Source organism: Aquarana catesbeiana, linkage group LG02 (assembly GCF_042186555.1).
Source record: "Aquarana catesbeiana isolate 2022-GZ linkage group LG02, ASM4218655v1, whole genome shotgun sequence".
Classification (NCBI taxonomy): domain Eukaryota; kingdom Metazoa; phylum Chordata; class Amphibia; order Anura; family Ranidae; genus Aquarana; species Aquarana catesbeiana.
Window position 1 is genome coordinate 424,047,963 of NC_133325.1, and position 24,622 is coordinate 424,072,584.

The 24,622-nt window shown below is 41.0% G+C and overlaps 1 protein-coding gene across 2 annotated transcripts in view; it reads left to right on the forward strand.

The window, feature by feature from the left end:
• The window catches only part of LOC141128280 (ultra-long-chain fatty acid omega-hydroxylase-like), a 113,009-nt gene that overhangs the window by 19,933 nt on the left and 68,454 nt on the right, over positions 1 to 24,622 (forward strand). Inside the window, exons 2-3 of one of the 2 annotated variants that reach the window (XM_073615485.1) lie at positions 9,306 to 9,528; positions 18,507 to 18,651. In XM_073615485.1, the coding sequence (XP_073471586.1) occupies positions 9,307 to 9,528; positions 18,507 to 18,651 (367 nt within the window). In that variant the 5' untranslated portion in view covers position 9,306. The remainder of the gene's footprint in view (positions 1 to 9,305; positions 9,529 to 18,506; positions 18,652 to 24,622) is intronic. The other variant, XM_073615484.1, reaches the window with a different exon arrangement.

Consider the following 24,622-nt stretch of genomic DNA (forward strand, 5'->3'; position numbering starts at 1 on the left):
GCAATATGCAGTAATACTATCTTCATACCTGAGATTTGTGAGATGGGAATGTGAGACATAACATAGCGCAAAGTATACAGACAAAGGACAAATCCTGCCATACCTTCAGTAACATGGACCAAAAAAATCATTAGCTAACCACTTCAGCCCCGAAAGATTTGGCTGCTGAATGACCGGGCCATTTTTTGCGAATCGGCACTGCGTCGCTTTAACTGACAATTGTGCCGTTGTGCGTCGCTGTACCCAAACAAAATTGACGTCCTTTTTTTCCCACAAATAGAGATTTCTTTTGGTGGTATTTGATCAGGTCTGCGGTTATTTTTTGCGCTATAAACAAAAAAAGAGCGACAATTTTGAAAAAAAATACAATATTTTGTACTTTTTGCTATAATAAACATCCCCATTTTTTTTAAAAAAAAGCAAATTTTTATTCAGTTTAGGCTGATATGTATTCTTCTACGTATTTTTGGTATAGCGTATATTGATTGGTTTGCACAAAAGTTATGGCATCTACAAAATAGGGGATAGATTTATAGCATTTTTTTTTTTTTTTATACTAGCAATGGCGGCGATCTGCAATTTTTATCATGACTGCGACATTATGTCGGACACATCAGACAATTTTGGCACATTTTTGGGACCATTGGCTTTTATACAGCGATCAGTGCTATAAAATGCATTGATTACTGTAAAAATGTCACTGGCAGTGAAGGGGTTAACACTAGGGGGGGGCGATCAAGGTGTTAACTGTGTTCCCTGGGAGGTGATTCTAACTGAAGGGGGAGGGGACTGACTAGAGGAAGTGACAGATCATGGTTCCTAGCTAATAGGAACACACGATCTGTCACTCCTCTCAGAACAGAGCACGGATTTGTGTGTTTACACACACACTTCCGTGTTCTGTCCCTCGTGCTCGCGATCGCTCGTGGCCGGCGGTCATCGCGACCGTTGGCCACAAGCATCGGCACCCCCGCTGTGCAGCGGGCCTGTGCGCTCGCCTCCAGCGGCGCACACGCGCCTGCTATCCCGTTCCTGCAAGCTGACGTATAGTTATGACGGTTCGTGGGATTGTGCCGACTTGCCACAGTAAAATGACGGTGGCTGGTCGGCAAGCAGTTAAGCCAATTTTTTCATATCACTACTTTTCCTTTATTTTAACACAAAACAACAAACAGAATAGTTTGAAAGTTATATAAAAGGTTTTGTGCTATAAAACACTTTTGTTCATAAAGCTATCTTTATTATCAGGGGTTAATGATTATATTCTGTTATCTTTTATTGTTCTGTCCTTGCTGCACATTAACCTGTGGCCTGTGTGCATCTTGCTATGTAGCTAAACCCTCCTGTCCTCCAATAACGCAGACTGTGTGAACAAATCTTGACAGTTTATTGGAAAGGTGGGATAAAACTGGTAAGAGGCATAAAAATATGCTAACAGAATAAATATAATGAAACATATAAACTAAGCTAATGATGGTTGTAAAACTGGGCATAGAGGGGTAGATTTTTTTTCCATTCAGCCAGCGGGATATACGAATAAAGAAACTAAAAGATTCCTCTATCAACACAAATGAAAAAAGAGAATCCCTTCTGACAACAAGTTTCTGGAGCAGCAGAGGCTACAGCAGTGAATTTGAAAAAGGAGGGTAGTGCTGCGCTGTCCGTGATTATATATAAATAGTGACTGCTGGGAAAATACCACAGTGGAAAAGTGCTAAAAGTGGTCATAATTGATGTATATACTTCCTTCTTCTTAGCAAATAATAGTGAATAAAATATTTAGATGTAATGTTCCTGAAAATAGTGCTACAACGTGAATGGTGTATATGCTTCACAAATCACTGATTGATAAAATGGACTCCTGGACAATAAATGTATAAAATACTGGTGGTGCATAAGTGGATAATTACAACAATGTGCCTCAAGGGTGGGCACTGTAACATGTACACATATACATCATAACTTCAAATAAAGACAAAATGTTATTTCTTCTGAGTATTGTCCTTGTGTAAAGTGCTAGTAGCATATATACAGATATCTGTACAGATATACAGATGATTGCAACCCTGTGTCTCAAGGCTGGACACTGCAACATGTGCATATATAAATCGTGGGCATCATGAGAGAAAATGTCATTTCTTCTGATAATCGTTCTCAATGGTCTAGGTAAATAAGCATGATCTATCCCTTCACCACGATGTGCACATTCATATAATTTGGTGAATTTCTGCCTCCCTCCAGATGTGAGATATGAAGAATTAAATGTAACCAAGCTCTAGACCTAATATAAGTTTTAACAAAAAATAATTCCTGGAGTTCAGCCTTAATGTAGAGTAATGCAGAGTAACAATGGCTTTGGTGTCCCGGTTATCTCTGTTTGAAGGCAAGGTTCACACAAGTGTTGTGTTTTTGATGCGTTTCACATTTTCTTTTTTTTTTGTACTTAAAAAACAATGAATAGCTGGTTGTAAAGCAACGGGCGGCCACCGCATCCCTAACAACCAATGACTCCTCAGCTATCAGTGGGATTCTCCTCTGACAGCTGAATGTAAATGAAAGAATGCCAGCATTAAAAAAAGTTAAAAAAAAACTGCGTGGGGGGGGGCCCCTCCAATCCATACCAGGCCATTCAGGTTTGGTACAGACTTTAAGGGGGGCCCACGCCAAACATAAAAAAAAATGTTGTGTGGTCCCCCCAAAATCCAGACCCTTCTCTGAGCATGCAGCCCAACAGGCCTGAGCCATACCAGGCCACATGCCCCCGACATGGGGGTGGTGCTTTGGGGCAGGGGAGCAACAAAGCCTCCCACCATCTGACAGTTCTTAAACAACTAAGGGGCAGGGCCACCTGATGATATAACCGGGTGACCCCCCCCTTGTGTCACCATCCACCCAGCATGCCCCGGGTCGATGACATCACAAAGGGGCAGGGTCAACAGGTTTCATTATCAGGTGGCACTGCCCCTTAGTTATTTAGGAACTGTCAGATGGCAAAGTTGTCAGATGGTGGGAGCAGGTAGTCGCTATTCATCATTATTGGTGCACAATTTACTTTAGGGGCATTGTTTTTTGTTTTTTGTAATAAAGGAATTGTCAACAACTCTGTGTTTTTATGAATTTTTGACACTTTTGTTTTTGAATGAGTAGGGGTACAATGTCCCCCCTGTCCCAATGCATCCCCCACCATGTTGAGGGCATGTGGCTTGGTATGGTTCAGGGGTATGGTTCGCTCACCCCCCTTTCCTGGCCCGCATGCTTAGATAAGGGTCTGGTATAAATTTGGGGGGGGAGCCCACGCCATTTAAAAAAAAAATTAGCGTGGGATTCCGTACCAGACCTGAAGGACTTGTTATGGTTTGGGGGGACCCCAATGCAGTTTTATTTTTTATAATGCCAGCATTCTTTGGTTTACAATCAGTTGTCTGGCTGGGGGGCTGTGCCTTTACCCAAATCTGTGGAAGCGGTTACCCAGCTGCCAGATTGCTTGCATCTGACAGCTGGCAGTTGTCTTATCAGTCTAATATACAAAAAGTCCCAGCAGCTGCAGTCGCTGGGAGTTTGTGCAAAGCCCCCACTGCTACTATAGTAGTTTCTACATTGTTGGCAGCAAAAGGGTTAAAAGAAGTATGGCTAAACCTTTTCATGCCTGTACTCCTACTTAGTGTCACAGGGCTACATTTAACCGATTAAGGACCGCCCCATGTACATGTACTATGGCAGGGTGGCCCTTAAGCGCAAAATCACGTATTTGTACGTGATCATCTTCGTGGGCTCTGGGGCGCACGATCGTTCGTAGAGAGGCAGATTAGTGGTCTGCTTATGTAAACAAGGCAGACCGCCATTCTACCAGAGAGGAAAATGGAGATCTCGTGTTTCTGCTAAGCAGTAACACAGATCTCTGTTTTCCTTTAGTCAAAGCACTCCCCCTACAGTTAGAAAGCACACATAGGGAACACATTTAACCCTTTGATTGCCCCTGAAGTTAACCCCTTCCCTGCCAGTGTCATTTATACAGTGACAGTGCATTTTTTGTATTATTGATCACTGTAAATATGTAGCAGAATACATATTGGCCTAAATTTATGAAAAAATTAGATTTTTTACATTTTTTTATTGGATATGTTTTATAGCAAAATGTAAAAAATATTGTTTTTTTTTTCAAAATAGATTTTTTGTGGTGAGTGTACAGCTTGTATAACAGTTTAAATTTGCTGTCCCCTCAAAATTACTCAATACACAGCCATTAATGTGTAAACCGCTGACAACGTAAGTACACCCCTAAGTGAAAATGTCCAAATTGGGCCCGAAGTGTCAATATTTTGTGTGGCCACCATTATTTTCCAGCACTGCCTTAACCCTCTTGGGCATGGAGTTCACCAGAGCTTCCCAGCTTGCCACTGGAGTCCTCTTCTACTCCTCCATGACAACATCACGGAGCTGGTGGATGTTAGAGACCTTGCACTCCACCTTCCGTTTGAGGATGCCCCACAGATGCTCAATAGGGTTTAGGTCTGGAGACATGCTTGGCCGGTCCATCACCTTTACCTTTAGCTTCTTTAGCAAGGAAGTGGTCATCTTGGAGGTGTATTTGGGGTCGTTATCATGTTGGAATACAACCTCTGCAGCAATGCTGGCAGCACTCATACGTCTATTTCCCAAAGACAACCTCTGGATATGACGCTGAGCATGTGCACTCAACTTTTTTGGTCGACCATGGCAAGGTCTGTTCTGAGTGGAACGTGTCCTGTAAAACTGCTGTATGGTCTTGGCCACCGTGCTGCAGCTCAGGGTCTTGGCAATCTTCTTATAGCCTAGGCCATCTTTATGTAGAGCAACAATTCTTTTTTTTTAGATTCTCAGAGAGTTCTTTGCCATGAGGTACCATGTTGAACTTGCAGTGACAAGTATGAGAGAGTGCGAGCGATAACACCAAATTTTACACGCCTGCTCCCCATTTACACCAGAGACCTTGTAACACAAATGAGTCATATGACACCGGGGAGGGAATATGGATAATTGGGCCCAATTTGGACATTTCCACTTTTGTTGCCAGCAGTTTAGACATTAATGGCTGTGTGTTGAGTTATTTTGAGGGGACAGCAAATTTACACTGTTATACAAGCTGTACACTCACTACTTTACATTGTAGCAAAGTGTCATTTCTTCAGTGTTGTCACATGAAAAAATATAATAAAATATTTACAAAATGTGAGGGGTGTATTAACTTTTGTGAGATACTGTACGTAAGCCTATAATAAGGGTTACCTATGGGTACTGTAAATATTTCCTCCTAAACGTGCACCGTTTAGGAGATATTTACTGTACATGCTGCCAGTTACGTCACCAGCGTATGAGCTCTGAAGCAACGGCCGCCCGGGCCGTTCCTTCAGAGTCCTGTACCATAGACAGATGCTCCCATGCATATACGCGGGAGTGACGTCATCATGGCTCTGGCCACTCTCATAGCCAGAGTCCGCGAACCTAGAAGAAAGACGGGTGAAGGTGGAAGCCTTGTCAGCGTTGATAGCTGGCCGCTGGAAGGGCTTCGTTTTAAGGTAAACTTAACATAATGTGTTAGTATGCGATGCATACTAGCACATTATGTCTTTACCTTGCAGGTCCAAAAAAAAACACACACACACAGTGGTTTACTATCTCTTTAAAACCTTGATACATCTTTTAGCATTGATGGTGTTTTCCAGATGTGCAAGCTGCCTATTCCATGCGCACTAATGCACCCCCATACCATCAGAGATGCAGGCTTTTGAAATGAGCACTGATAATAAGCCACAAAGTCCCTCCCTCTTTAGTCTCAAGGATGTGGTGCCCATGGTTGCCAAAATATAAAATTTCGATTAGTCTAACCCCAGAACTGTTTTCTACTTTGCAACAGACATTTTAAAGTGGTTGTAAGCCTCAAACATAAAATATGAACAAAACGTTTCCCTCTATAGTGTGTGCTTGTCTTCATTAAGAGCACTAAGAGGTTGATTTACTAAAACTGGAGAGTACAAATTATGGTGCTGCTCTGCAAAAAAAAAACAATCAACTTCCAGGTTTTTGTCAAAGCATAATTGAACAAGCTAAAGTTAGAAGCTGATTGGCTGCACCAGATTTACAGTTTTAGTAAATCAACCCCAAGCGCTGTTTCTTCCTCCTACTTTGTTCCTCTGCTAACAGCATTAATCACTTCTGACAACTTTTCCTGACACCAAGAGAAAAAAAAGTGACAGGGGAGGGACCTCCAGCACACAGCCTGGGTTTGACAGCCTCAGCTCTGTTCTTGTATGCTGTGTGAAGGAAGGTGTGTCAGCTCTCAGAGCTCTTTTCATTGAGCTCTACAATGTGTCATTTTAGCTCTCCACCCTGTTTTCTGAATATGATATACAGTATGATATGGCTTCCTCTTTGCATGATAGAGGTTAACTTGTGTTTTTATTGGCACAGCAGACTGTGTTCACAGACAGTGATTTAATGAAAGTATCCCTGAACCCATGCAGTGATGTCCATCTGAGGTCCATCTTGTTAGTACCACCTACTTTTCCAGCTTTTTGTTGCCCTGTAGCAACTTTTTGAGAAGTGTTTCTGCCACTAATTTCAAAATTACCTTTTTTTCCCCTTAAAATGGTACATTTTCTCAGTTTAAACATGTGATATTTTTCTATTGCAAATAACATATGGATTTATGAGATTTGAATCATTGCATTCTGTATTTTTTTACACAGCATCCCATCATTTTTAGAATTGGGGTTGTACTTGGAAAATAGTTTTTCTTGTTAAATAACCTGTTGAGACATTATTTTATTCAAGTCCAGAAGAAAAGGACTATGCTACTAAGAAACCTTTTGTATTTCTTTGTTTTTCTATTTTTTTATAGTTAAAACACAGATGCTGCTCCCAATCTGACATACGCACCCGCACGGATGCCACATTGGGAGCAGCATCTGTGCCCATGCAGCTGCTGCGTCCCATTGACATCAGTGGGAGTGTTGGCACCGGTATGTACGGAACGCTTGTGCATCCCCGTGCCGGCAAACATGGCCCTCCAAGGGCATACACTTTAGTACACCCGGTGTAAACAAGGTCTAAGAGCTAACTAAACCCTGCTTTGCAGAAGTGGTTATTTTTGTGCAAGTCAGTGGCGATGTCTACTAGAGATCAACGGAAGTCTGCAAAATGTTTAGAATACAGACAAACTTGGAAACAGAGTTACATTACATTAGGTAGTAACAATATGTAGTTTGGAGTGTTTGTTGCAGGTGTATGAATCCATGCAGCTAAGAAAAAGGTCATAGTGTTTGCCTTAAATGAGAAGTATAGCCAAAGCTATTTTGGCCCTACTTCTCCAGTAGGTTACAGGAGTTCTGCACTCCTATGACCCGTTTCCAGTCGACTGCGGGCTAAAGTCCGCTATAAGCTGCTGTCACTAAGCCAGTTCAGGCTTGGGAAAGATCCCAACCATATGGTCAGGATCCACCCAGATGTCTGGACCAGCAGCTGGCTTAGCCTCTCAGCGATCCAGCCCCTCCTTCCCCCTGCACAGCTCCGCTCCAGTGAACGCTACAGAGGCAGAGCAGAGAGCCAGTGGCTAACAGTCACGGCTCTCTGCTCAGAGCAGATGGAAAGAACTGTACAATCAGAGATGTTCAGTTTTCACTACAGAACCGAGTTCTGTTGAATAGTGCCTCACATCGAAAAATGCCTCCAATGGGTCTGCGCATGCGCTGTACGGAACGTCACTTCAGCTGATACGTTGATCAGCTAGCACAACATGAACATAGCGCATGCTCATATGATTATTGCCATTATCCACCGCTATGCAAACAGAGGAGGGAGAGCATAATGTCAGATTATGTCAGATGTTTTGTGTGTGTTGCAGGTTGTCTTCAGTGTTTTGAACGGCAGGTTTTGTGTGTGTTGCAATACGACCTTAGACACAGCCATACCCCCCCCATTCAACACACTAACGATGCCCTGCAACACACACAAAACACACCCCGCAGTAGCGGGGCATAATTTCACAATTACATTCTCCCTCTGCTGTTTGCATAGCGTCGGATAATGCCGCGGACGATCTGCACATGCGCTATGTGCAGGTCGCGCCAGCTGGTCAACATATCAGCTGGAGTGATGTTGTTTACTGAGCATGCGCAGACCCAAGGGAGGCATTTTTTGATGGAGGGCATTTCTCGATAGAACACCAGCAGGGGACAGATGAAGCATCAGATCGATGCTGCATCCACCTAGGTGAGTATAAATGGTTGGTGTTTTTTGTATGTCTATACAATGACATTTAATAATTTGCTTTTAATAATAAATATGTTTTACACATGTAGATTGAGCAGATGTTATGGTTACAGACCTTCTGTAAAGTAAATAGAATAATGCACAGACTTTAATACTTTCTCCACCACTTGTGGAGAAAAAGCAGTGGGCATGATGATTATTTTATGTAATATTCATTTTAATTGACATAAGGCAACAATATGAATATGTCCTAAGGAGACAGCGCTCATTCACCCTACTGTATCTATGAAGGAGCAGCATTATCACTCTAGGACAGGACTACAAAACACCTTCTCATCTCCTCTTCTCCTTATCATAGATGGAAAGTGTTTTGTTGTCTATGGAGAGAGTTGTCAAGAGTGCTAACATGATAATAGTCGCCAGAGGCACAGTATCAAGATCAGATCAATTGATGTCTTGCAGGTTCAACAGGAATATTTTTACACTATTCAACAAAACACTTTCAGGCTTGGTTCATACTAGTGTGATGCCAGACATCGCATGTGATTCGCACTGCATTGCTGTGAAGATCACATGCAATGCCTGTGTGATGTGATTTCAGCCATACAAACTATGGCTGAAATCGCATCTCATTCGCACCAAAATGGTGCAGGACCCTTATTTTGGTCTGCACTGGAATCGGATCGCATGGGTGTTCACACCCATGCGATCCGATTCCTGCACTATTTCACAGTTCACACTGTGATCTGCGAACTGATCTGGGGGGTGTCGTTAACTTTACATTGAGACCCCCAGTGGTTCACAGATCTCAGTGTGAACCACTGTGCAATTCAGGTGCGATGCGGGAACCCACACTGGATTTGCAGGGTTCTCGCATCTCACCAGTGTGAACCGAGCCTCAATTGTATATTTAACCAACTAAAAGAAAGCAAATAAAAGAACCTCATTGTTACAGTTTATATACACTTTAGCTTGAAAGAAATTGTACTGTGTGATTTGCTCTGGAATTTGTAGCATAGTGGTGATGAATCTTTTTTATTTCTCTCCCTTTTCCATAGAATGTTGCCCTTAGTGGATTATTTGCTGGATGCACTAAACCTGGAGCACACGACATTCAGAATCTATGCTGTCACTGCATTGTTTCTCTTCTCTGTTGCTGTTATCCTTCGGACTTGCCTAAAGGTGGTTCTGTCTGTGAATGCGTATATCACCAATGCTCAAAGATTACGCTGTTTCCCAGAGCCTCCAAGACGAAATTGGTTTTTGGGACACCTAGGATTGGTAAGCACACTAAAATCAATCTGTGGTTTGTTAACTTTAAATTACAACTGTATCATAAATGTAACTATGATAGAATAGATATACAATTCAGCAAAATTAGTAGTCCATGAGGAACTTTATATATGGCAAAGTGATCCTTTTTTTTTTACATACAGGGAAAAGTAAGAGGGTCATCTAGAGACATTGTCACCTGGTCATTCATGGTAAAGGGACCACTGTCTTTGTAGAGCCACCTCACTTTCAGTCCCTCTCTGCTCTTTCCCCTCTCACAGCCTTCACTGAAATCACTATTGCCATCGACCAGGGTGAACAGTAATATCATTCTTTGGGATATATGACCGCACTGGGGCCTAGTGATTGACTGTTAGGCCCAAGCACTGTCACAGGGGAGGTCACCTGCTCTTCCATACTCAAGAAGCACCTGGTAGTGTTCTTAACTGTGATGGAGGAAGGATCATAAGGGGAGCACTGGCAAAGTTGAATATAAGAGGGTGCACTTTGCAGAAACACTGTCACTTAGCCCAGCATGAACATGGTGACAGTGTCTCTTTAACTTCCCCAGCAGAATATACTCCCCTTTTTTGTTCCCATACCACTCCATTCAGCCACCAGGGCAAGGAACAGAAAACCCTGTATGACGCCTAAACTGACTTATCTGGGCTTACACAGTTCTATGGACTCCGAACCCCCCTAATATGACAGTGCTGGGCCAATCATGGCCAATCAATGTTATCTGGGAGAAGAAACTTGAGTCACATGCTCATCCACCCAGTTTTACATTTCTCCCAATGGCTGAATGTATGAGCTTAAGTGCACTGTATTCTTTTTTTTTCTCCAGTTTGTGTAAGGATTGCAGTCATTAACCGGCCTCTGATAGATCTATACACCTTACAAACTGATCATTGACTGCTGCTCACTCTGCCAACACTCTCCACTGGCTTCCACTAGCCCGATGTATAAAATTCAAAATACTAACCACAACATACAAAGCCATCCACAACATCACCCCCCTGCTACATCAACAACCTCATCTGCAGATATCACCCAAATCATCCTCTCTGCTACTCCCAAGACATTCTGCTCTCTCGCTCCCTCGTTACCACCTCCCATGCTTGCCTTCAGGACCTCTCCAGACCCTCTTCCATCCTCTGGAGCTCCCTATTCCAGTATGTCAGGTCACCCCCAAACTCCTTGAAAACTCATTTATTTAGGGAAGCCTACCCCACCTCCATCTAAAAACTATTTGAGTCACCTCCATCAGATCATGCCCTGCAGCTATTACCTTTTGTACCATCTCCCCCTCCCTTTTGTACCACCTCCCTCTCCCTTTAGATTGTAAGCTCAATGAGCAGGGCCCTTCTATTCCTTGTACGCTGAACTGTATTCTAATTGTACTGTCCCCTTTATATTGTAAAGTGCTGCGCAAACTGTTGCGCTATATAAATCCTGTATAAGAGCCCTTTCACACTGAGCCGTGGGACGCGTTAGAGGTAAAGCGCTGCTAGTTTTAGCTGCTCCTGCTGCTGTCAATCAAATCCAATGATGAAGGAACAGGGGGTTGGGCAAAGCCCCACTGGCTGTGTCAATGGACACTACCAGTGGGGCTTGGGAGTGGGCCCCCATGGGTACCCCCTTAGCAAGCGGCGTACTAGGGGGGTCTTTGGAAGGAGGGAGGTGCCAGGAGTGGAGGCAGGCGATCCGAGTAGACGAAGATTGACACTGCTCTGTGCAAAACCATTAAACAGAGCATGAAAGTATGACATGCTTGTTATTTAAAAACAAACAAAGCTCCAAAGGTTTATTTATTATTATTATTATTATTATTATTATTATTCAGGATTTATATAGCGCCAACAGTTTATGCAGCGCTTTACAACTTGAGTGTAGACAGTACAAATATAATACACTTTATTACACTAGGAATCAGAGAGCCCTGCTCCTTAGAACTTACAATCTAAGAGTTTAATATCATTTTAAACAATTAAAACTACACCTAGTGCCATTTTAAAATATTTTCCTATAAATATTTGATAAACATATTAAAGCATATATTAACCAATACAGCAACTTTTCCCAACCTGCGTGCCATGTGTAAACCATTGAAACTATTGTCTGGTGTCAATAAACCCCGGCTAAAATGTTTTATCTTCAAATCATGGTACATTAGTGCGTCCAAAAATAAGTATGGTAAAATATATATAGAAGAATAAGGGATGTGGATTTTTAACACTCTACTATACAGCAACTGCACTATACAACAAAATTATTTTTAGTAGTACTTAATAATAATTATCCCAAAAAAAGCAGACAGTGGAAATTAGAATGCAACCTTTACAGTGATGGTCGGGAAAGAAATGTCCTTTTACATTGGTAGAAGAGCCCCTATACATTGGTATTCAAGGAGAAAGGAGCCCCTTTCATTGTTAGTAGTGGGTGAAAGATCATTGGTGTCAAGGTTTCTTAACTAAGAGATAACGCTCTACTGGTTCCACGCCCCTGGTTCTGCCCAATGGTGCCGGGTCTATGAAAGCACAGTCAGTCAGCAGAGCAATCCACCCCTGCACATTGCCTAAAGTACACTGATTAAACAAATCCTACTACATAAGTTGTTTTGTATGTATATATGTTACCTGTTTATCGATATGCAAGTTACCTGTTTATCGGCAGCCATCTCTTCTCTACAACCATTTAAAGTGCAGAATTTACACAGCTTTGCCAAGCTTTCAGAGGCCGAGGTCTGAAGTCACCCACTGAACAGCTCAGCTGAGTGTTACAGTATGTGAAACTTGAGTGGAGGGAATGAGCACACTCCCTCTATACAATCTCCTAGATAAACATGCACAGCTGAGGCTATCACACACCTACTGTGTGCTAGAGGACCCCTTCCCTGTCCCCCTTAATTACTTGTAGTCAGCACAGCCTGTCAGAAATAACTCTTGCTTATAGCAGAGGAACAAGACAGAAGACAAAAATCACACTTAGTGCTTTGGATTGAGGCAAGTACACATTATAGAAGGTTGTTCTTTATTCATTTTTCATTTCAGAGGTTTACAACTACTTTAAGGAATACCTAGCATCCTCTAGAGCATGGGTGTTAAAATCAATTTCATCACAGGCCCATCAGCAGCATGGTTGCCCTCAAAGGGCCAGGTGTATCTGGGGTGCACTACATACAGAGTGCAGAGTTTGGGATTACGCTATGTACAGAGTTCAGGAGTGTGTTATATACAGAGTGCAGGGTGTGCTATGTAGAGAATGCAGGATTTAGGAGTGCACTACATACAGAGTGCAGAGTTCAGGGTGCGCTGTGTACAAAGTGCCCTGCACTCTAGGGTGCGCTGAGTGCAGAGTTCAGGGGTGTGTAGTGTACAAAGTTTAGGGTGCAGGGTTTATGTCTGCACTATGTACAGTGTGCAATACCGCCACCCCCCTCCCCAAAGCTTTCTGCATCTCTAGTCATTCCTACCTCTCCCTATGTAGGCAGATCTAGTTCCAGACAGAAAACACCCCTGCCAAAAACTGCTGATAACAGCCTATGTGTGCATGGATACATAGGATAACATGCTGGGGAGTTTACTGGCTGCAGAAAAAAAAAAATGCAGCTGTAAAAACATTCAGTGTGCATGAGGCCTTAGGGAGATCATTCTTGCTCTCACATTCAGGAGAGTTGTCCCCTATCATGAGGGATCTGTTACATGCGGAAGCCGCTGAAAGATGTAGTAGTCCTGCTTTTTTTTTTGTTTCCTACCATCATAATAGAATATAAAAGGGTAACAACTGTAAAGGAACATAACATCAGATAAAAAAAATGAAATGGGAAGTTGTGTAAAGTGTGAGATCAGCTATTTCACAAGCATGTAGTACAGTGAAGCAATTTATTGCATATACTTTTTGGGGTCACAAATACAATAACAGTCTTCTCATTGTTTACCAGTATACTTTCTAGAGAAGAACAATGTTGCAGATACAGATGGTAAACGTTGGTGGACAGCCTAAAAATGGCTGTCCACCAACGTTTACCATCCAACCTGACAGAACTGGAGAAGATCTGCAAGGAGGAATGGCAGAGGATCCCCAAATCCAGGTGTGAAAAACTTGTTGCATCTTTCCCAAAAATACTCATGGCTGTATTAGATCAAAAGGGTGCTTCTACTAAATACTGAGCAAAGGGTCTGAATACTTAGGATCATGTGATATTTCAGTTTTTCTTTTTTAATAAATCTACAAAAATGTCAACAATTCTGTGTTTTTCTGTCAATATGGGGTGCTGTGTGTACATTAATGAGGAAAAAAATGAACTTAAATGATTTTAGCAAATGGCTGCAATATAACAAAGAGTGAAGAATTTAAGGGGGTCTGAATACTTTCCGTCCCCACTGTATCTCTGCAAGTTACAGATAATCTGTAATTTTTTTAGCTTTCAATATAAACTTTTTAAGAAGTCTCTGTAAAAGATATTTGCATACTAGGCGTTTATCCTGTGTGTGTCCAGCCTTAGCATATTAGAGTCCCTGGGAGGTACAGAATACCTGTGTTCCAGGCATACATTACTGAACACGTAGGGCCCTAAACATGAGTACCAGCCACTACAGCACTCATCCCTTTCGGTTGCAAACGCATTGGCTTTTGACAGGCTGCAGGCAGAGGAGCTGGAGCCTCCCTGGCACACTAAAGTTCCGGGATTGGACCCACATTGAACTAAACACCTAGTGAGCAAGGAGCCTAATATATCCAGAAAGTTAGGCTAGTTAACTATTTGCAGTGATTCTGTAATTGTAAAAGTATGAGTGCTGCATTTGCTCATGCTCTTTTGAAAATACTAGTTGCTTGAGTGTGTCTGGCTTCAATAGTCACATACCTGGAACAAGCATGCTATAAATCAGAAAGTTTCAGAGTTACTTTTCTTTATATTTGTTAGACCAGAGACTCAGAAAGTATTGAAGGCAAATCATCAGCATGACATCTTTGGAGCTAATGGAGACGTCAGCAATGGCAGTAACCATTGTCATAAAGTGACAGAGTCACTTTAACTGTAAACATTCAAAACCTTTATACTGAAAGGGGAAAAAGAATGGTATTCCCTCAACAACAGACAAGAGAAAAGTATCGCATATATAGACTTTTTCTTTCTTGCCATTAGTCTCTAAGCTCCATGGTGTCATCCATACAGCCTGAACAAGGATGGCATGGTCTTTGACTAGCTAGTGCTTTGTGGGTGTTTGACATCATTAGAGGTTGCAGAAAGTCTATTGTTTTCAATTAGAAAGACATTTTTTCTTTCATATGTATACCTATAATGCATTAAAAAGGGCTATAGGTCCACTTTAACTTAACACACAGTCTGCTTCTGGTGAATCGGACCGGATGATTGTCTCTTTTCTCTAAGGAAAGAGACAGAATAGAACAGAATAGCTTCACGCTCATGACTTGTAGCTATATATAGCTACCAGATATTTAAACCATTCAAACTTCTTTGTTCCTGAAGGTAATATGATGTCTGGTGACTTCTTTTGGGATCACAGCTCTGACTTTGCAGTGCATATACGTATGTACATACACATCCCTGGATCTTCCCGTTTACCAACAGACATTCCAGCAAAAAAAAAAAAAAAAAATCAAATGGAGTGCTGCATGCTTTTCTGGATTGTCTATGTCATAATAAATGATAAAACAACTAAAAAATGTGGCCATCATCCTAATGATGAAAATGAATAATAAGGAGGTAATATTAATCTGCTAAGAAACTGCCAACATCCCTCTATTATATGCAAATAAAGATATCCCCCACGGGTGGGACTTTAAAGGCACAGAATATAACAATTTTCTAAAAATGTAATTTTAATAAAAAAAGAAAAGTATAATACAAAATTGAATACGATATGTATAAAAACAGTTAGAACTAGAGATACTAAACTAAAATGTAGCGACAGCATTATATCATGTATGTGAAATGACATGAAACAAAAAATTTTGTTAATGGGTATAGTGGATTGCATTAGTATATGCATTAGTATATGCAACCTACTATACCCATTGACAACATTTTTTGTTTCATGTCATTTCACATACATGATATAATGCTGTTGTTTGCTACATGTTAGTTTAGTATCTCTAGTTCTAACTGTTTTTTTATACGTATTGTATTCAATTTTGTACTATACTTTTCTTTTTTTCACTAAAATTCAATTTTTAGAAAATTGTTATTACATTCTGTGCCTTCAAAGTCCCACCCTTAGGGGATATCTTTATTTTCATCATCCTAATGATCATATTTTTAGATTAACAGTCTTCAGGGACAGACTGGAACTCCAGCCAATGATACATTCTCAGGGTCATATGTCAGAATCTCAATTTAGAAAGTGGATGTTTAGCTTCATCCCTCCCTACCTTCCAAGCAGAACTTTTTATAAAGGAGGCAGACACTGATTATTCATTCAACTGAAGAAGAAAAAGGGAAACCAGAAGTCAAGTCAAGGTTTGCATAACAGGGCACCCTGGGTTTTTGTGGCTCCCAATAGGAGCATGGCAGAATTATTAAAGCATGTTAGCTAGTGTTGAATTGCTAGTTCATTTGTACCTAAAGGTAAGTATAGAGTCGCTTTAAAATCATATTCTTTTATTTTCTTCTTATTTTCTCTTATTTCTTTTATTTTCTACTTTATAAAGTCACCTTTTTGCTCTTTTGCATTCATCTTCTTCAGCACCTGCAATTGTATCTGCATCTTGCTGTTCCTAAGCTTTCACCATGGTACCCAGGGGTGCAGGGGTGTTGTTCCCTCCTTAACCATTCCTTGCTGTACACTATAGCTCTTACAAATTACAAGAAACCTATCTAAGGCCCCCTTAGTACAGTGCAGTTTTCTGTGTTGTATTTTTATGCGCATTTTACACACATTTTTAGGTGCCCTGTCATGAAACTCTTTTAGAATGTGTATTTTCATGCAGTGTTAATTTCTTAGAAAAAAGGAAAGGCAGCTAGCAGTAAAAACTACTTTCATAGATGTACACAGCGGGGTTAATTTACTAAAGGGGTAGAATGAGTTCACAAGAAAGTTGTTACTGTGGGACCCAAGAAAGAATTTTTATCAAAATGTTTGCAAATCCTTACAAAACAAAACAAAAAAATGGCTGTATAATAAAACCACAGAAACAGTAAAAACCTATTTAAATACGTTGCAGGAATGCGTTACATACTTTGACGCATTGTGGTGCCATTCATATTGAATAGTACCCCAGCACATTAAGGCAACATGCATGCATCTCAGCATGGCAATGCACTATAGTGTCCTGTGGTGTGTTAAAAATGCTGTGGCACATACGATTTTTAGGATGTTTAGGTGCATTGGCAGCCCATTTATTTCAATTGACTGCCTTAATGCAACACATGATAAGGCGTCACTTAACCTGCCTTATCGCATAGCACAAATTCATGCAGCTCTGTATTCAATATATAACAAGGCGGCGTCAAGGATTGCACATGAGAAGCACTGCAGGACATTACCTATACTAGTGGTATGATGCTATCTATCTACCCACAGCTATTGCCTTACAAGCTGATTCTGTCTCAATCAACTTATCCATCTGTGTTTAAAACACTGTTTTTAATGCTTTTTGCTGTACCATTAAAAATTCCATGGGTTTGTTTCAATGCTCTGGGTAGAATTTTTAGTTTGGTAAAGAGGAATTCCAGGTATGGATATTTTATACGTAGTTTCATTGCTTCAGCTTGGATGTAAATATGTACATATCATACCAGACCGATGCTCCAGAAAGCTGGAAATCACTAAGGTAGTGCAGCACTGAAGTGATCTCAATTTGCTTCTGGATCCCATGTTGAGTGGCTGCCCTGCTGCATTGTGAACACAGGAGGGAGCTAGGCACAGGCTTTATTCAGAGAACACTTTGCATTTGCTGAATGAATGCAAAGCATTCTCTGATTGGACAAAATAGAGAGTGTGATGTCACCACCCTACCTGGAATTCCTGTTTAATTTGAAGGCTTTCATTACAATGAAATTCCCCACATAGAATGCATTGCGGACACTTTTCTCCATTTCTTTAAGCTTTAGTAAAATCAAGAGAAATAAAGTCTTAGTTGTATTTTTTTAGTAGTAGACTTTTCTAATTAGCCCCAGGTCTCTTTCCTTCATAATTTTTCTGTATAATTTCCTCCATTCCCACCTCCGCCACCACCCCTGCTTTGCACGCATTGTAGCCTTCCAGTTATGCATTAACAAAAATCCAATTTTTTTTTATTTTCTTTGCACATGATTGGGTATTCAAAAATGAGTATCACTGTACCACAGTAAGCTAAGTGAAAATTCAATTTACAAAATGCACATGCTCTACTGGTAAATAAGGCTGAGCTCTGGCGTGTTCGCACACTCCACGTGCCGAGCCCACCAGGAAGTCGGCACGGCGCTAATCACAGGCAGTGAGACATTTTCCCGATGTGCGGCTGCAGAGATTGGGAAATGTCTCACTGCCTGTGATTAGCGCCGTGCCGACTTCCTGGTGGGCTCGGCACGTGGAGTGTGCGAACACGCCGGAGCTCATCCTTACTGCTAAATTAACCCCAGAGTATTTTTGAATGACAGTGGTAATCCCAAGTATCTTGTAGTGCCTGGTATTAACCAGGACCTTTACTTCTACAAATGACTGACATATCAACGTTAACAGTAATAAATTGATAAACTGGGGACCTTGATATTTGGTTTTAGAACCCATTTGGAGCCCTGGTCTACAGGTTTCACAGCTCTGTATTATAATGATGTAAAGTAGTCTTTCTTTATGTTACTGGGGGGGCATCAGTCCATATTATAACATGCAGGGAAAAATATTTGTACATAAAGAGCATAAGTAGGGACCACCTGACCTTATCATTGGTCTGCTTATTAAAGCTGATAATATGCTTGCACGCTAACCCATTTTCACTCCTCTGCAGTATAACCTTGCTTTGTGCCATATCATTGCTTTTAGGTTATGCCAAATGAAGAGGGTATGAATGAAGTCAGCAAGCTAGTCACAAAATTTACCTATACTCTGAAGTCATGGTTTGGACCAACCTTGCCTATAATCTCGCTTGTTCATCCTGACACAGTTAAACCAATGGTAGCAGCTTCAGGTATTGTATCAAAGTCCCGAAGATGTATCACGGTTTCAGTCACAGTAAATTAATTGTTTTTAAACTTAAATTAAGCTCAATTATGGAGACTTGCTCGGTTAGATACGTTACCCAAAGTTCACATCTTAGGCAAAGGTAGACTGACCTAGGTTGCCAATAAGCAGCATTTTCTATACTAAAGCCATATCTTTTATATTTCAAAATGTTCTGCATGAGTCCCAGTCAGAATATTGAGGTATCATCCCTTCAAATAAGCAAAGTTTTATACATTAACTTTTTATTTGTTCAGTGTCATATATTCCTAATTTGTATTCAGTGGACCTCAGGGAAAAATTTATGTATGACCCAATTAATCACATTCTAAATTCTAATTCTAATTTTAAATACTAATGTGTGCTCAAAAGTGTATATCTTGAGCAGACCAAACCTGAAACTTTGGGGTTGATTTACTAAAGCTACATTTTTACTAAACTGTAAATTGTGAGAATTGCCATAGCTCACCTACCGTATGGGTCAATTTCCTAGAAATGATTGTTGTTGAAGGTAAGGGGATCACTGATGAATTACATTACATTTCGGGATCAATTTACTAAGGAGTAATTTTCACCCTAGCCTTAAAACTTTCTTTTACCTGATTAGGTATTTAAAGTGAACATAGGCTGGGTTTCAAAATAATTTTAATCCAAACAGTGTAAAAATTACCAGTGAAAGATACGTAGTGGCTTTTAACCCTTTCGCTGCCAGGCTCTGTGCTCCATTTTGTACACTCAGGTAGCTAGACCGTTTTTGCAATTTTTCCTTTGCTTTATTATTTTTTACTTATAGCTTTTAGAGTTTGTCAAAGACCCCCTAAACCATGTATTTTTGAAAGCACATGATCAATAGAATAAAAAAAAGGTGCTATTGATTTTTTTAGACCCCGCGATATATGCGCAAATGTTTATCAAACCAATATATTTGCAAAAAATACACTAACACTATTATTAGCAGATAAAAACACAGTACATTTGACTAAAAGCTTAACCTGTATTGAGTTAATAAATAACAATTATTTTTAACTTTTAAATTGCGCCTTTTTGCAAAATGATGAAAATCAAACAGACGCAAAAGTGTAAATATCCAATTTTCTCTAAAAATCTGAAGGTTTTCATTTTTCCCATACAGCTTTCAGAATTTGTGAAAGACCCCCAAAACCATATATTTTCTGAAAGCATATGACCTCTAGAATAAAAAGAAGGTTCTACTGATTTTTTTAGTGCAGTATTTGCGCAAATGTTTAGCAAACCAATATATACGCAAAAAATACACTAAAACCACTATTAGCAGATAAAAACACAGCTAAATTTACAAAATTCCTGCTAAATCTCTATTAGATAAAAAAGCTTAACCGGCATGAAGTTGATAAATAACAAAAAAATTTAAATTTTTACATTGTGGCTTTTTGCAAAATGGTGAAAATCGTACGTACGCAAAAATGTAAATATCCAATTTTCTCTAAAAATCTGAAGGATTTTATTTTTCCCTTACAGCTTTCAGAATTTGTGAAAGGCCCCCAAAACCATATATTTTCTGAAAGCATATGACCTCTAGAATAAAAAGGTGCTACTGATTTTTTAGACCCCGTGGTATTTGCGCAAATGTTTATCAAACCAATACATTCTCAAAAAATACACTAAAACCAATTATTAGCAGATAAAAAAAGTTAATTTTATAAAAATTCCTGCTAAATCCCTAATAAATATAAAGCTTAACCTGTATGGAGTTAATAAATAACAAATATTTGTAAATTTTAAATTGCCCTTTTTGAGAAATAGTGAAAATCGGAGATACAAAAATCTGGAGGTTTTCCTTTTTCACATACAGCTTTCAGAATTTGTAAAAGACTCCCAAAACCATATATTTTATGAAAGCACATGGCCAGTAGAATAAAAAGAAGGTGTTACTAATTTTTAAGGCAGCATGATATTTGCGCAAATGTTTATCAAAACAATATTTTCACTAAACATACAGTGGGGAAGGAAAGTATTCAGACCCCCTTAAATTTTTCACTCTTTGTTATATTGCAGCCATTTGCTAAAATCATTTAAGTTCATTTTTTTCCTCATTAATGTACACACAGCACCCCATATTGACAGAAAAACACAGAATTGTTGACATTTTTGCAGATTTATTAAAAAAGAAAAACTGAAATATCACATGGTCCTAAGTATGCAGACCCTTTGCTCAGTATTTAGTAGAAGCACCCTTTTGATCTAATACAGCCATGAGTCTTTTTGGGAAAGATGCAACAAGTTTTTCACACCTGGATTTGGGGATCCTCTGCCATTCCTCCTTCCAGATCCTCTCCAGTTCTGTCAGGTTGGATGGTAAACGTTGGTGGACAGCCATTTTTAGGTCTCTCCAGAGATGCTCAATTGGGTTTAAGTCAGGACTCTGACTGGGCCATTCAAGAACAGTCACAGAGTTGTTGTGAAGCCACTCCTTCGTTATTTTAGCTGTGTGCTTAGGGCCATTGTCTTGTTGGAAGGTAAACCTTCAGCCCAGTCTGAGGTCCTGAGCACTCTTGAGAAGGTTTTCGTCCAGGATATCCCTGTACTTGGCCGCATTCATTTTTCCCTCTATTGCAACCAGTTGTCCTGTTCTCATTTGCTCTGACATGCACTGTGAGCTATAAGGTCTTATATAGACAGGTGTGTGGCTTTCCTAATCATGTCCTATCAGTATAATCAAACACAGCTGGACTCAAATGAAGGTGTAGAATCATCTCAAGGATGATCAGAAGAAATGGACAGCACCTGAGTTAAATATATGAGTGTCACAGCAAAGGGTCTGAATACTTAGGACCATGTGATATTTCAGTTTTTCTTTTTTAATAAATCTGCAAAAATGTCAACAATTCTGTGTTTTTCTGTCAATATGGGGTGCTGTGTGTACATTAATGAGGAAAAAAATGAACTTAAATGATTTTAGGAAATGGCTGCAATATAACAAAGAGTGAAAAATGTAAGGGTGTCTACATACTTTCCACCCCCACTGTACACTAAAATCCTTCATATTGCACATAAACACAATGTAACTTACAAAATGTGGCATACTAAAGTGTATGCCCACGGATGGCCACGTTTACCCGCACAGGGATGCACAGGTGTTCCATGCACCCCTGTACAGGCAGTTCCATTTGTGTCAATTGGGAGGCAGCTGCTGCACAAACACAGCTGCGGTTCCCAATTTGACATCTGTTTGAGTGTGGGTACATGACCCCTAACGCAGACAGTGTGAGCTCAGGGACATGCATGCGGACCTACATGGATGTAAAATTGGGTGTTCGTGCAGGTGCTACATCCCAAATGACATCAATGTGACTGCCTGCACAGAGATGCACGGAACACCTGTGCGTCCCCGTAAAGGTACGCTGTGTATGCCTGTGTGAACAAGGCCTTAGGCCCCTTTCACACAAGCACACTGATCAGATCTGCCTGTCCGTTTTTTAGGCAGCCCCAATCAGACCACCCATTGTTCTCTATGGAGAGGCTGATGTAAATGGACATGTGTCCGTTTACACCCGCCTGCATCGGATCCAGTCTAGTCTGCTAAAAACAGAGGGATTGGGATCCCATTCCCTATCTACCTAGCAGATCGGATGGTATCCGATGGAACTGGACAGGCGGTCCATTTCCATCCGAGCACCCCATAGAGAAAATCGAGCTGTGTCCATGTCCGCTCTATATCAGCAGAGCGGATCTGTCATCCGCCTGCTCAGCAGGGATCAGCAGACAGATCCCCCGCTGAGCAGGCAAATCTGCTTGACAGAGTCCGCTCCATGTGAAAGGGGTCTTACCAAGATCGGCCGGTCCATTAGGGGTTCTGGGGTGCCACCCCTCTGCAGGGTGCCAGACTCATACGTTTGCATGAGTTTTTTTCTTTCAAGCCACATGATTAGAGCCTGAGGCTCTAATTAGCTTGAAAAAGGTTGGGCTGGGGGTGCAGAGCATTGCACCCTGAACCCACCCACTTGTGACAATAGCAAATTAATATTCGCCATTGTCTTCCGGCTTCTCCTCCTGACCAATCAGGATGGATAGGGTTGGCCGGGAGGAGAAGCTAAGGAAGCCATGGAGAGGTGAGTGCGGTGGGGGGGGACCATCACCGTGGAGGGGTGAGTGTGCAGGGGGCCTCACCGTGGAGGGGTGAGTGCTGGGGGGGTGTCACCGTGGAGGGGTGAGTGCGGGAGGTCCATCACCGTGGAGGGGTGAGTGTGCGGGGGGGCCTCACTGTGGAGGGGTGAGTGCGGGGGGTGTCACCGTGGAGCGGTGAGTGTGGGGGGGCCTCACCGTGAAGCGGTGAGTGCAGGGGGGCGTCACTGTGGAGAGGTGAGTGCGGGGGGGGGCATCACTGTGGAGGGGTGAGTGCGGATGGGCCCGGGGAGTCTTACAATGTTTGTTTTTTTTTTTTTTTTTTTTACTTTTTACACTATACCATCTATACTACCCAAACCTGCCACTATACTACCCAAACCTGCCACTATAGTGCCCTGGACTACCCAAACCTGCCACTATAACGCCCTATACTATCCAAAACTGCCACTATACCACCCTATACTACCTAAACCTTCTACTATACTGCCTATACAACCCAAACCTGCCACTATACCACCTATACTACCCAAACCTTCCACTATACTACTCAAACCTGCAACTATACTACCCAAACCTTCCACTTTATCACCTATACTACCCAAACTTGCCACTATACCACCCTATACTACCAAAACCTTCCACTATACTACCCAAACCTGCAACTATACTACCCAAACCTTCCACTATACCACCTATACTACCTAAACTTACCACTATACCACCCTATACTACCCAAATTACATTTTTGTTTTTGTTTGTAACATGACAAAATGTGGAAAACTTCAAGCAATAGGCACTGTATCTATTGCTGAATTTTGTGTCTTGTTTACAGTTGTTTTGTGCACAAAGTATAGTGTATTTACAGTCAGGATATATGCTTACTTTATTGTTTACCAGAAAATGTTGTGTTTTTTTATATGTTTGCATGCTTGTGTTTTCATATTTTCATTGGCTTCTATCTGTGTGAGTATAGAAATTCTGCATCTGTGTAAACAAACTGCTTTAGGACCCAGTCACATTATTGCATTGTGGTAACATGGTAGAACCTGCATAATCACAACATATGTAGTGCAGTGCCGTCTATTTTGAATGACACCCCAACACTCTAATCCAATGCACACCCAACGCCTCCAATACAGTAATGCGCTGAGATGAAAAAGATAGTGCTTCCAAGTCCTGTGCTGAGTGCCTGCCCTGCTGCATTGTGAAAACAGGAGGTCAGCAGCTCAGTGTGGGCGCCATTCAAAGAATGTTTTGCAATTTCTAAATGAATGCAAAGCATTCTCTGATTGGATGAGGTGGAGAGGCAGAGGGGCGATGTAATGCTCTCCCCTTTGCCTAATCAGAGAAGGCTTTGCATTTATTCAGAAAATGCAGAGCATTCTCTAAATGGCACTGGTGCTGAGCTGCCGACCTTCTGTGTTCAGAATGCAGCAGGGCATCTGGCAGGACCTAGAAGTAAGTGGAGTTCACAAGATCACTGTAAGTTATTGTTTTCATGTTTTTTGTGCAAAGTGACAGATAATAAGAGGAAATGTATACTATGTGTAACTGTATTTGAAAAGTAGTTTTAAAATGGTCTGTTATGTACAGTTGTATACTAAAAATTTTCTGCTAGAACATACTAATAGTTTTGTTAAGAGTTCCATTTACTGTTTTAAAGAATTATTCTATATGAAAGACAGCTGAAAGCCACATGGGAAGCACTGCTGTAAAAAATTACAGATGGAATCTCATTGGCTGGCATATGAACAAGGCATCCACTAGGATTTTTAAATATGCTCAACTTTCTGGATCTGTGGACCTCTTAAAGTACACGTAAACCCTGCCCGAAT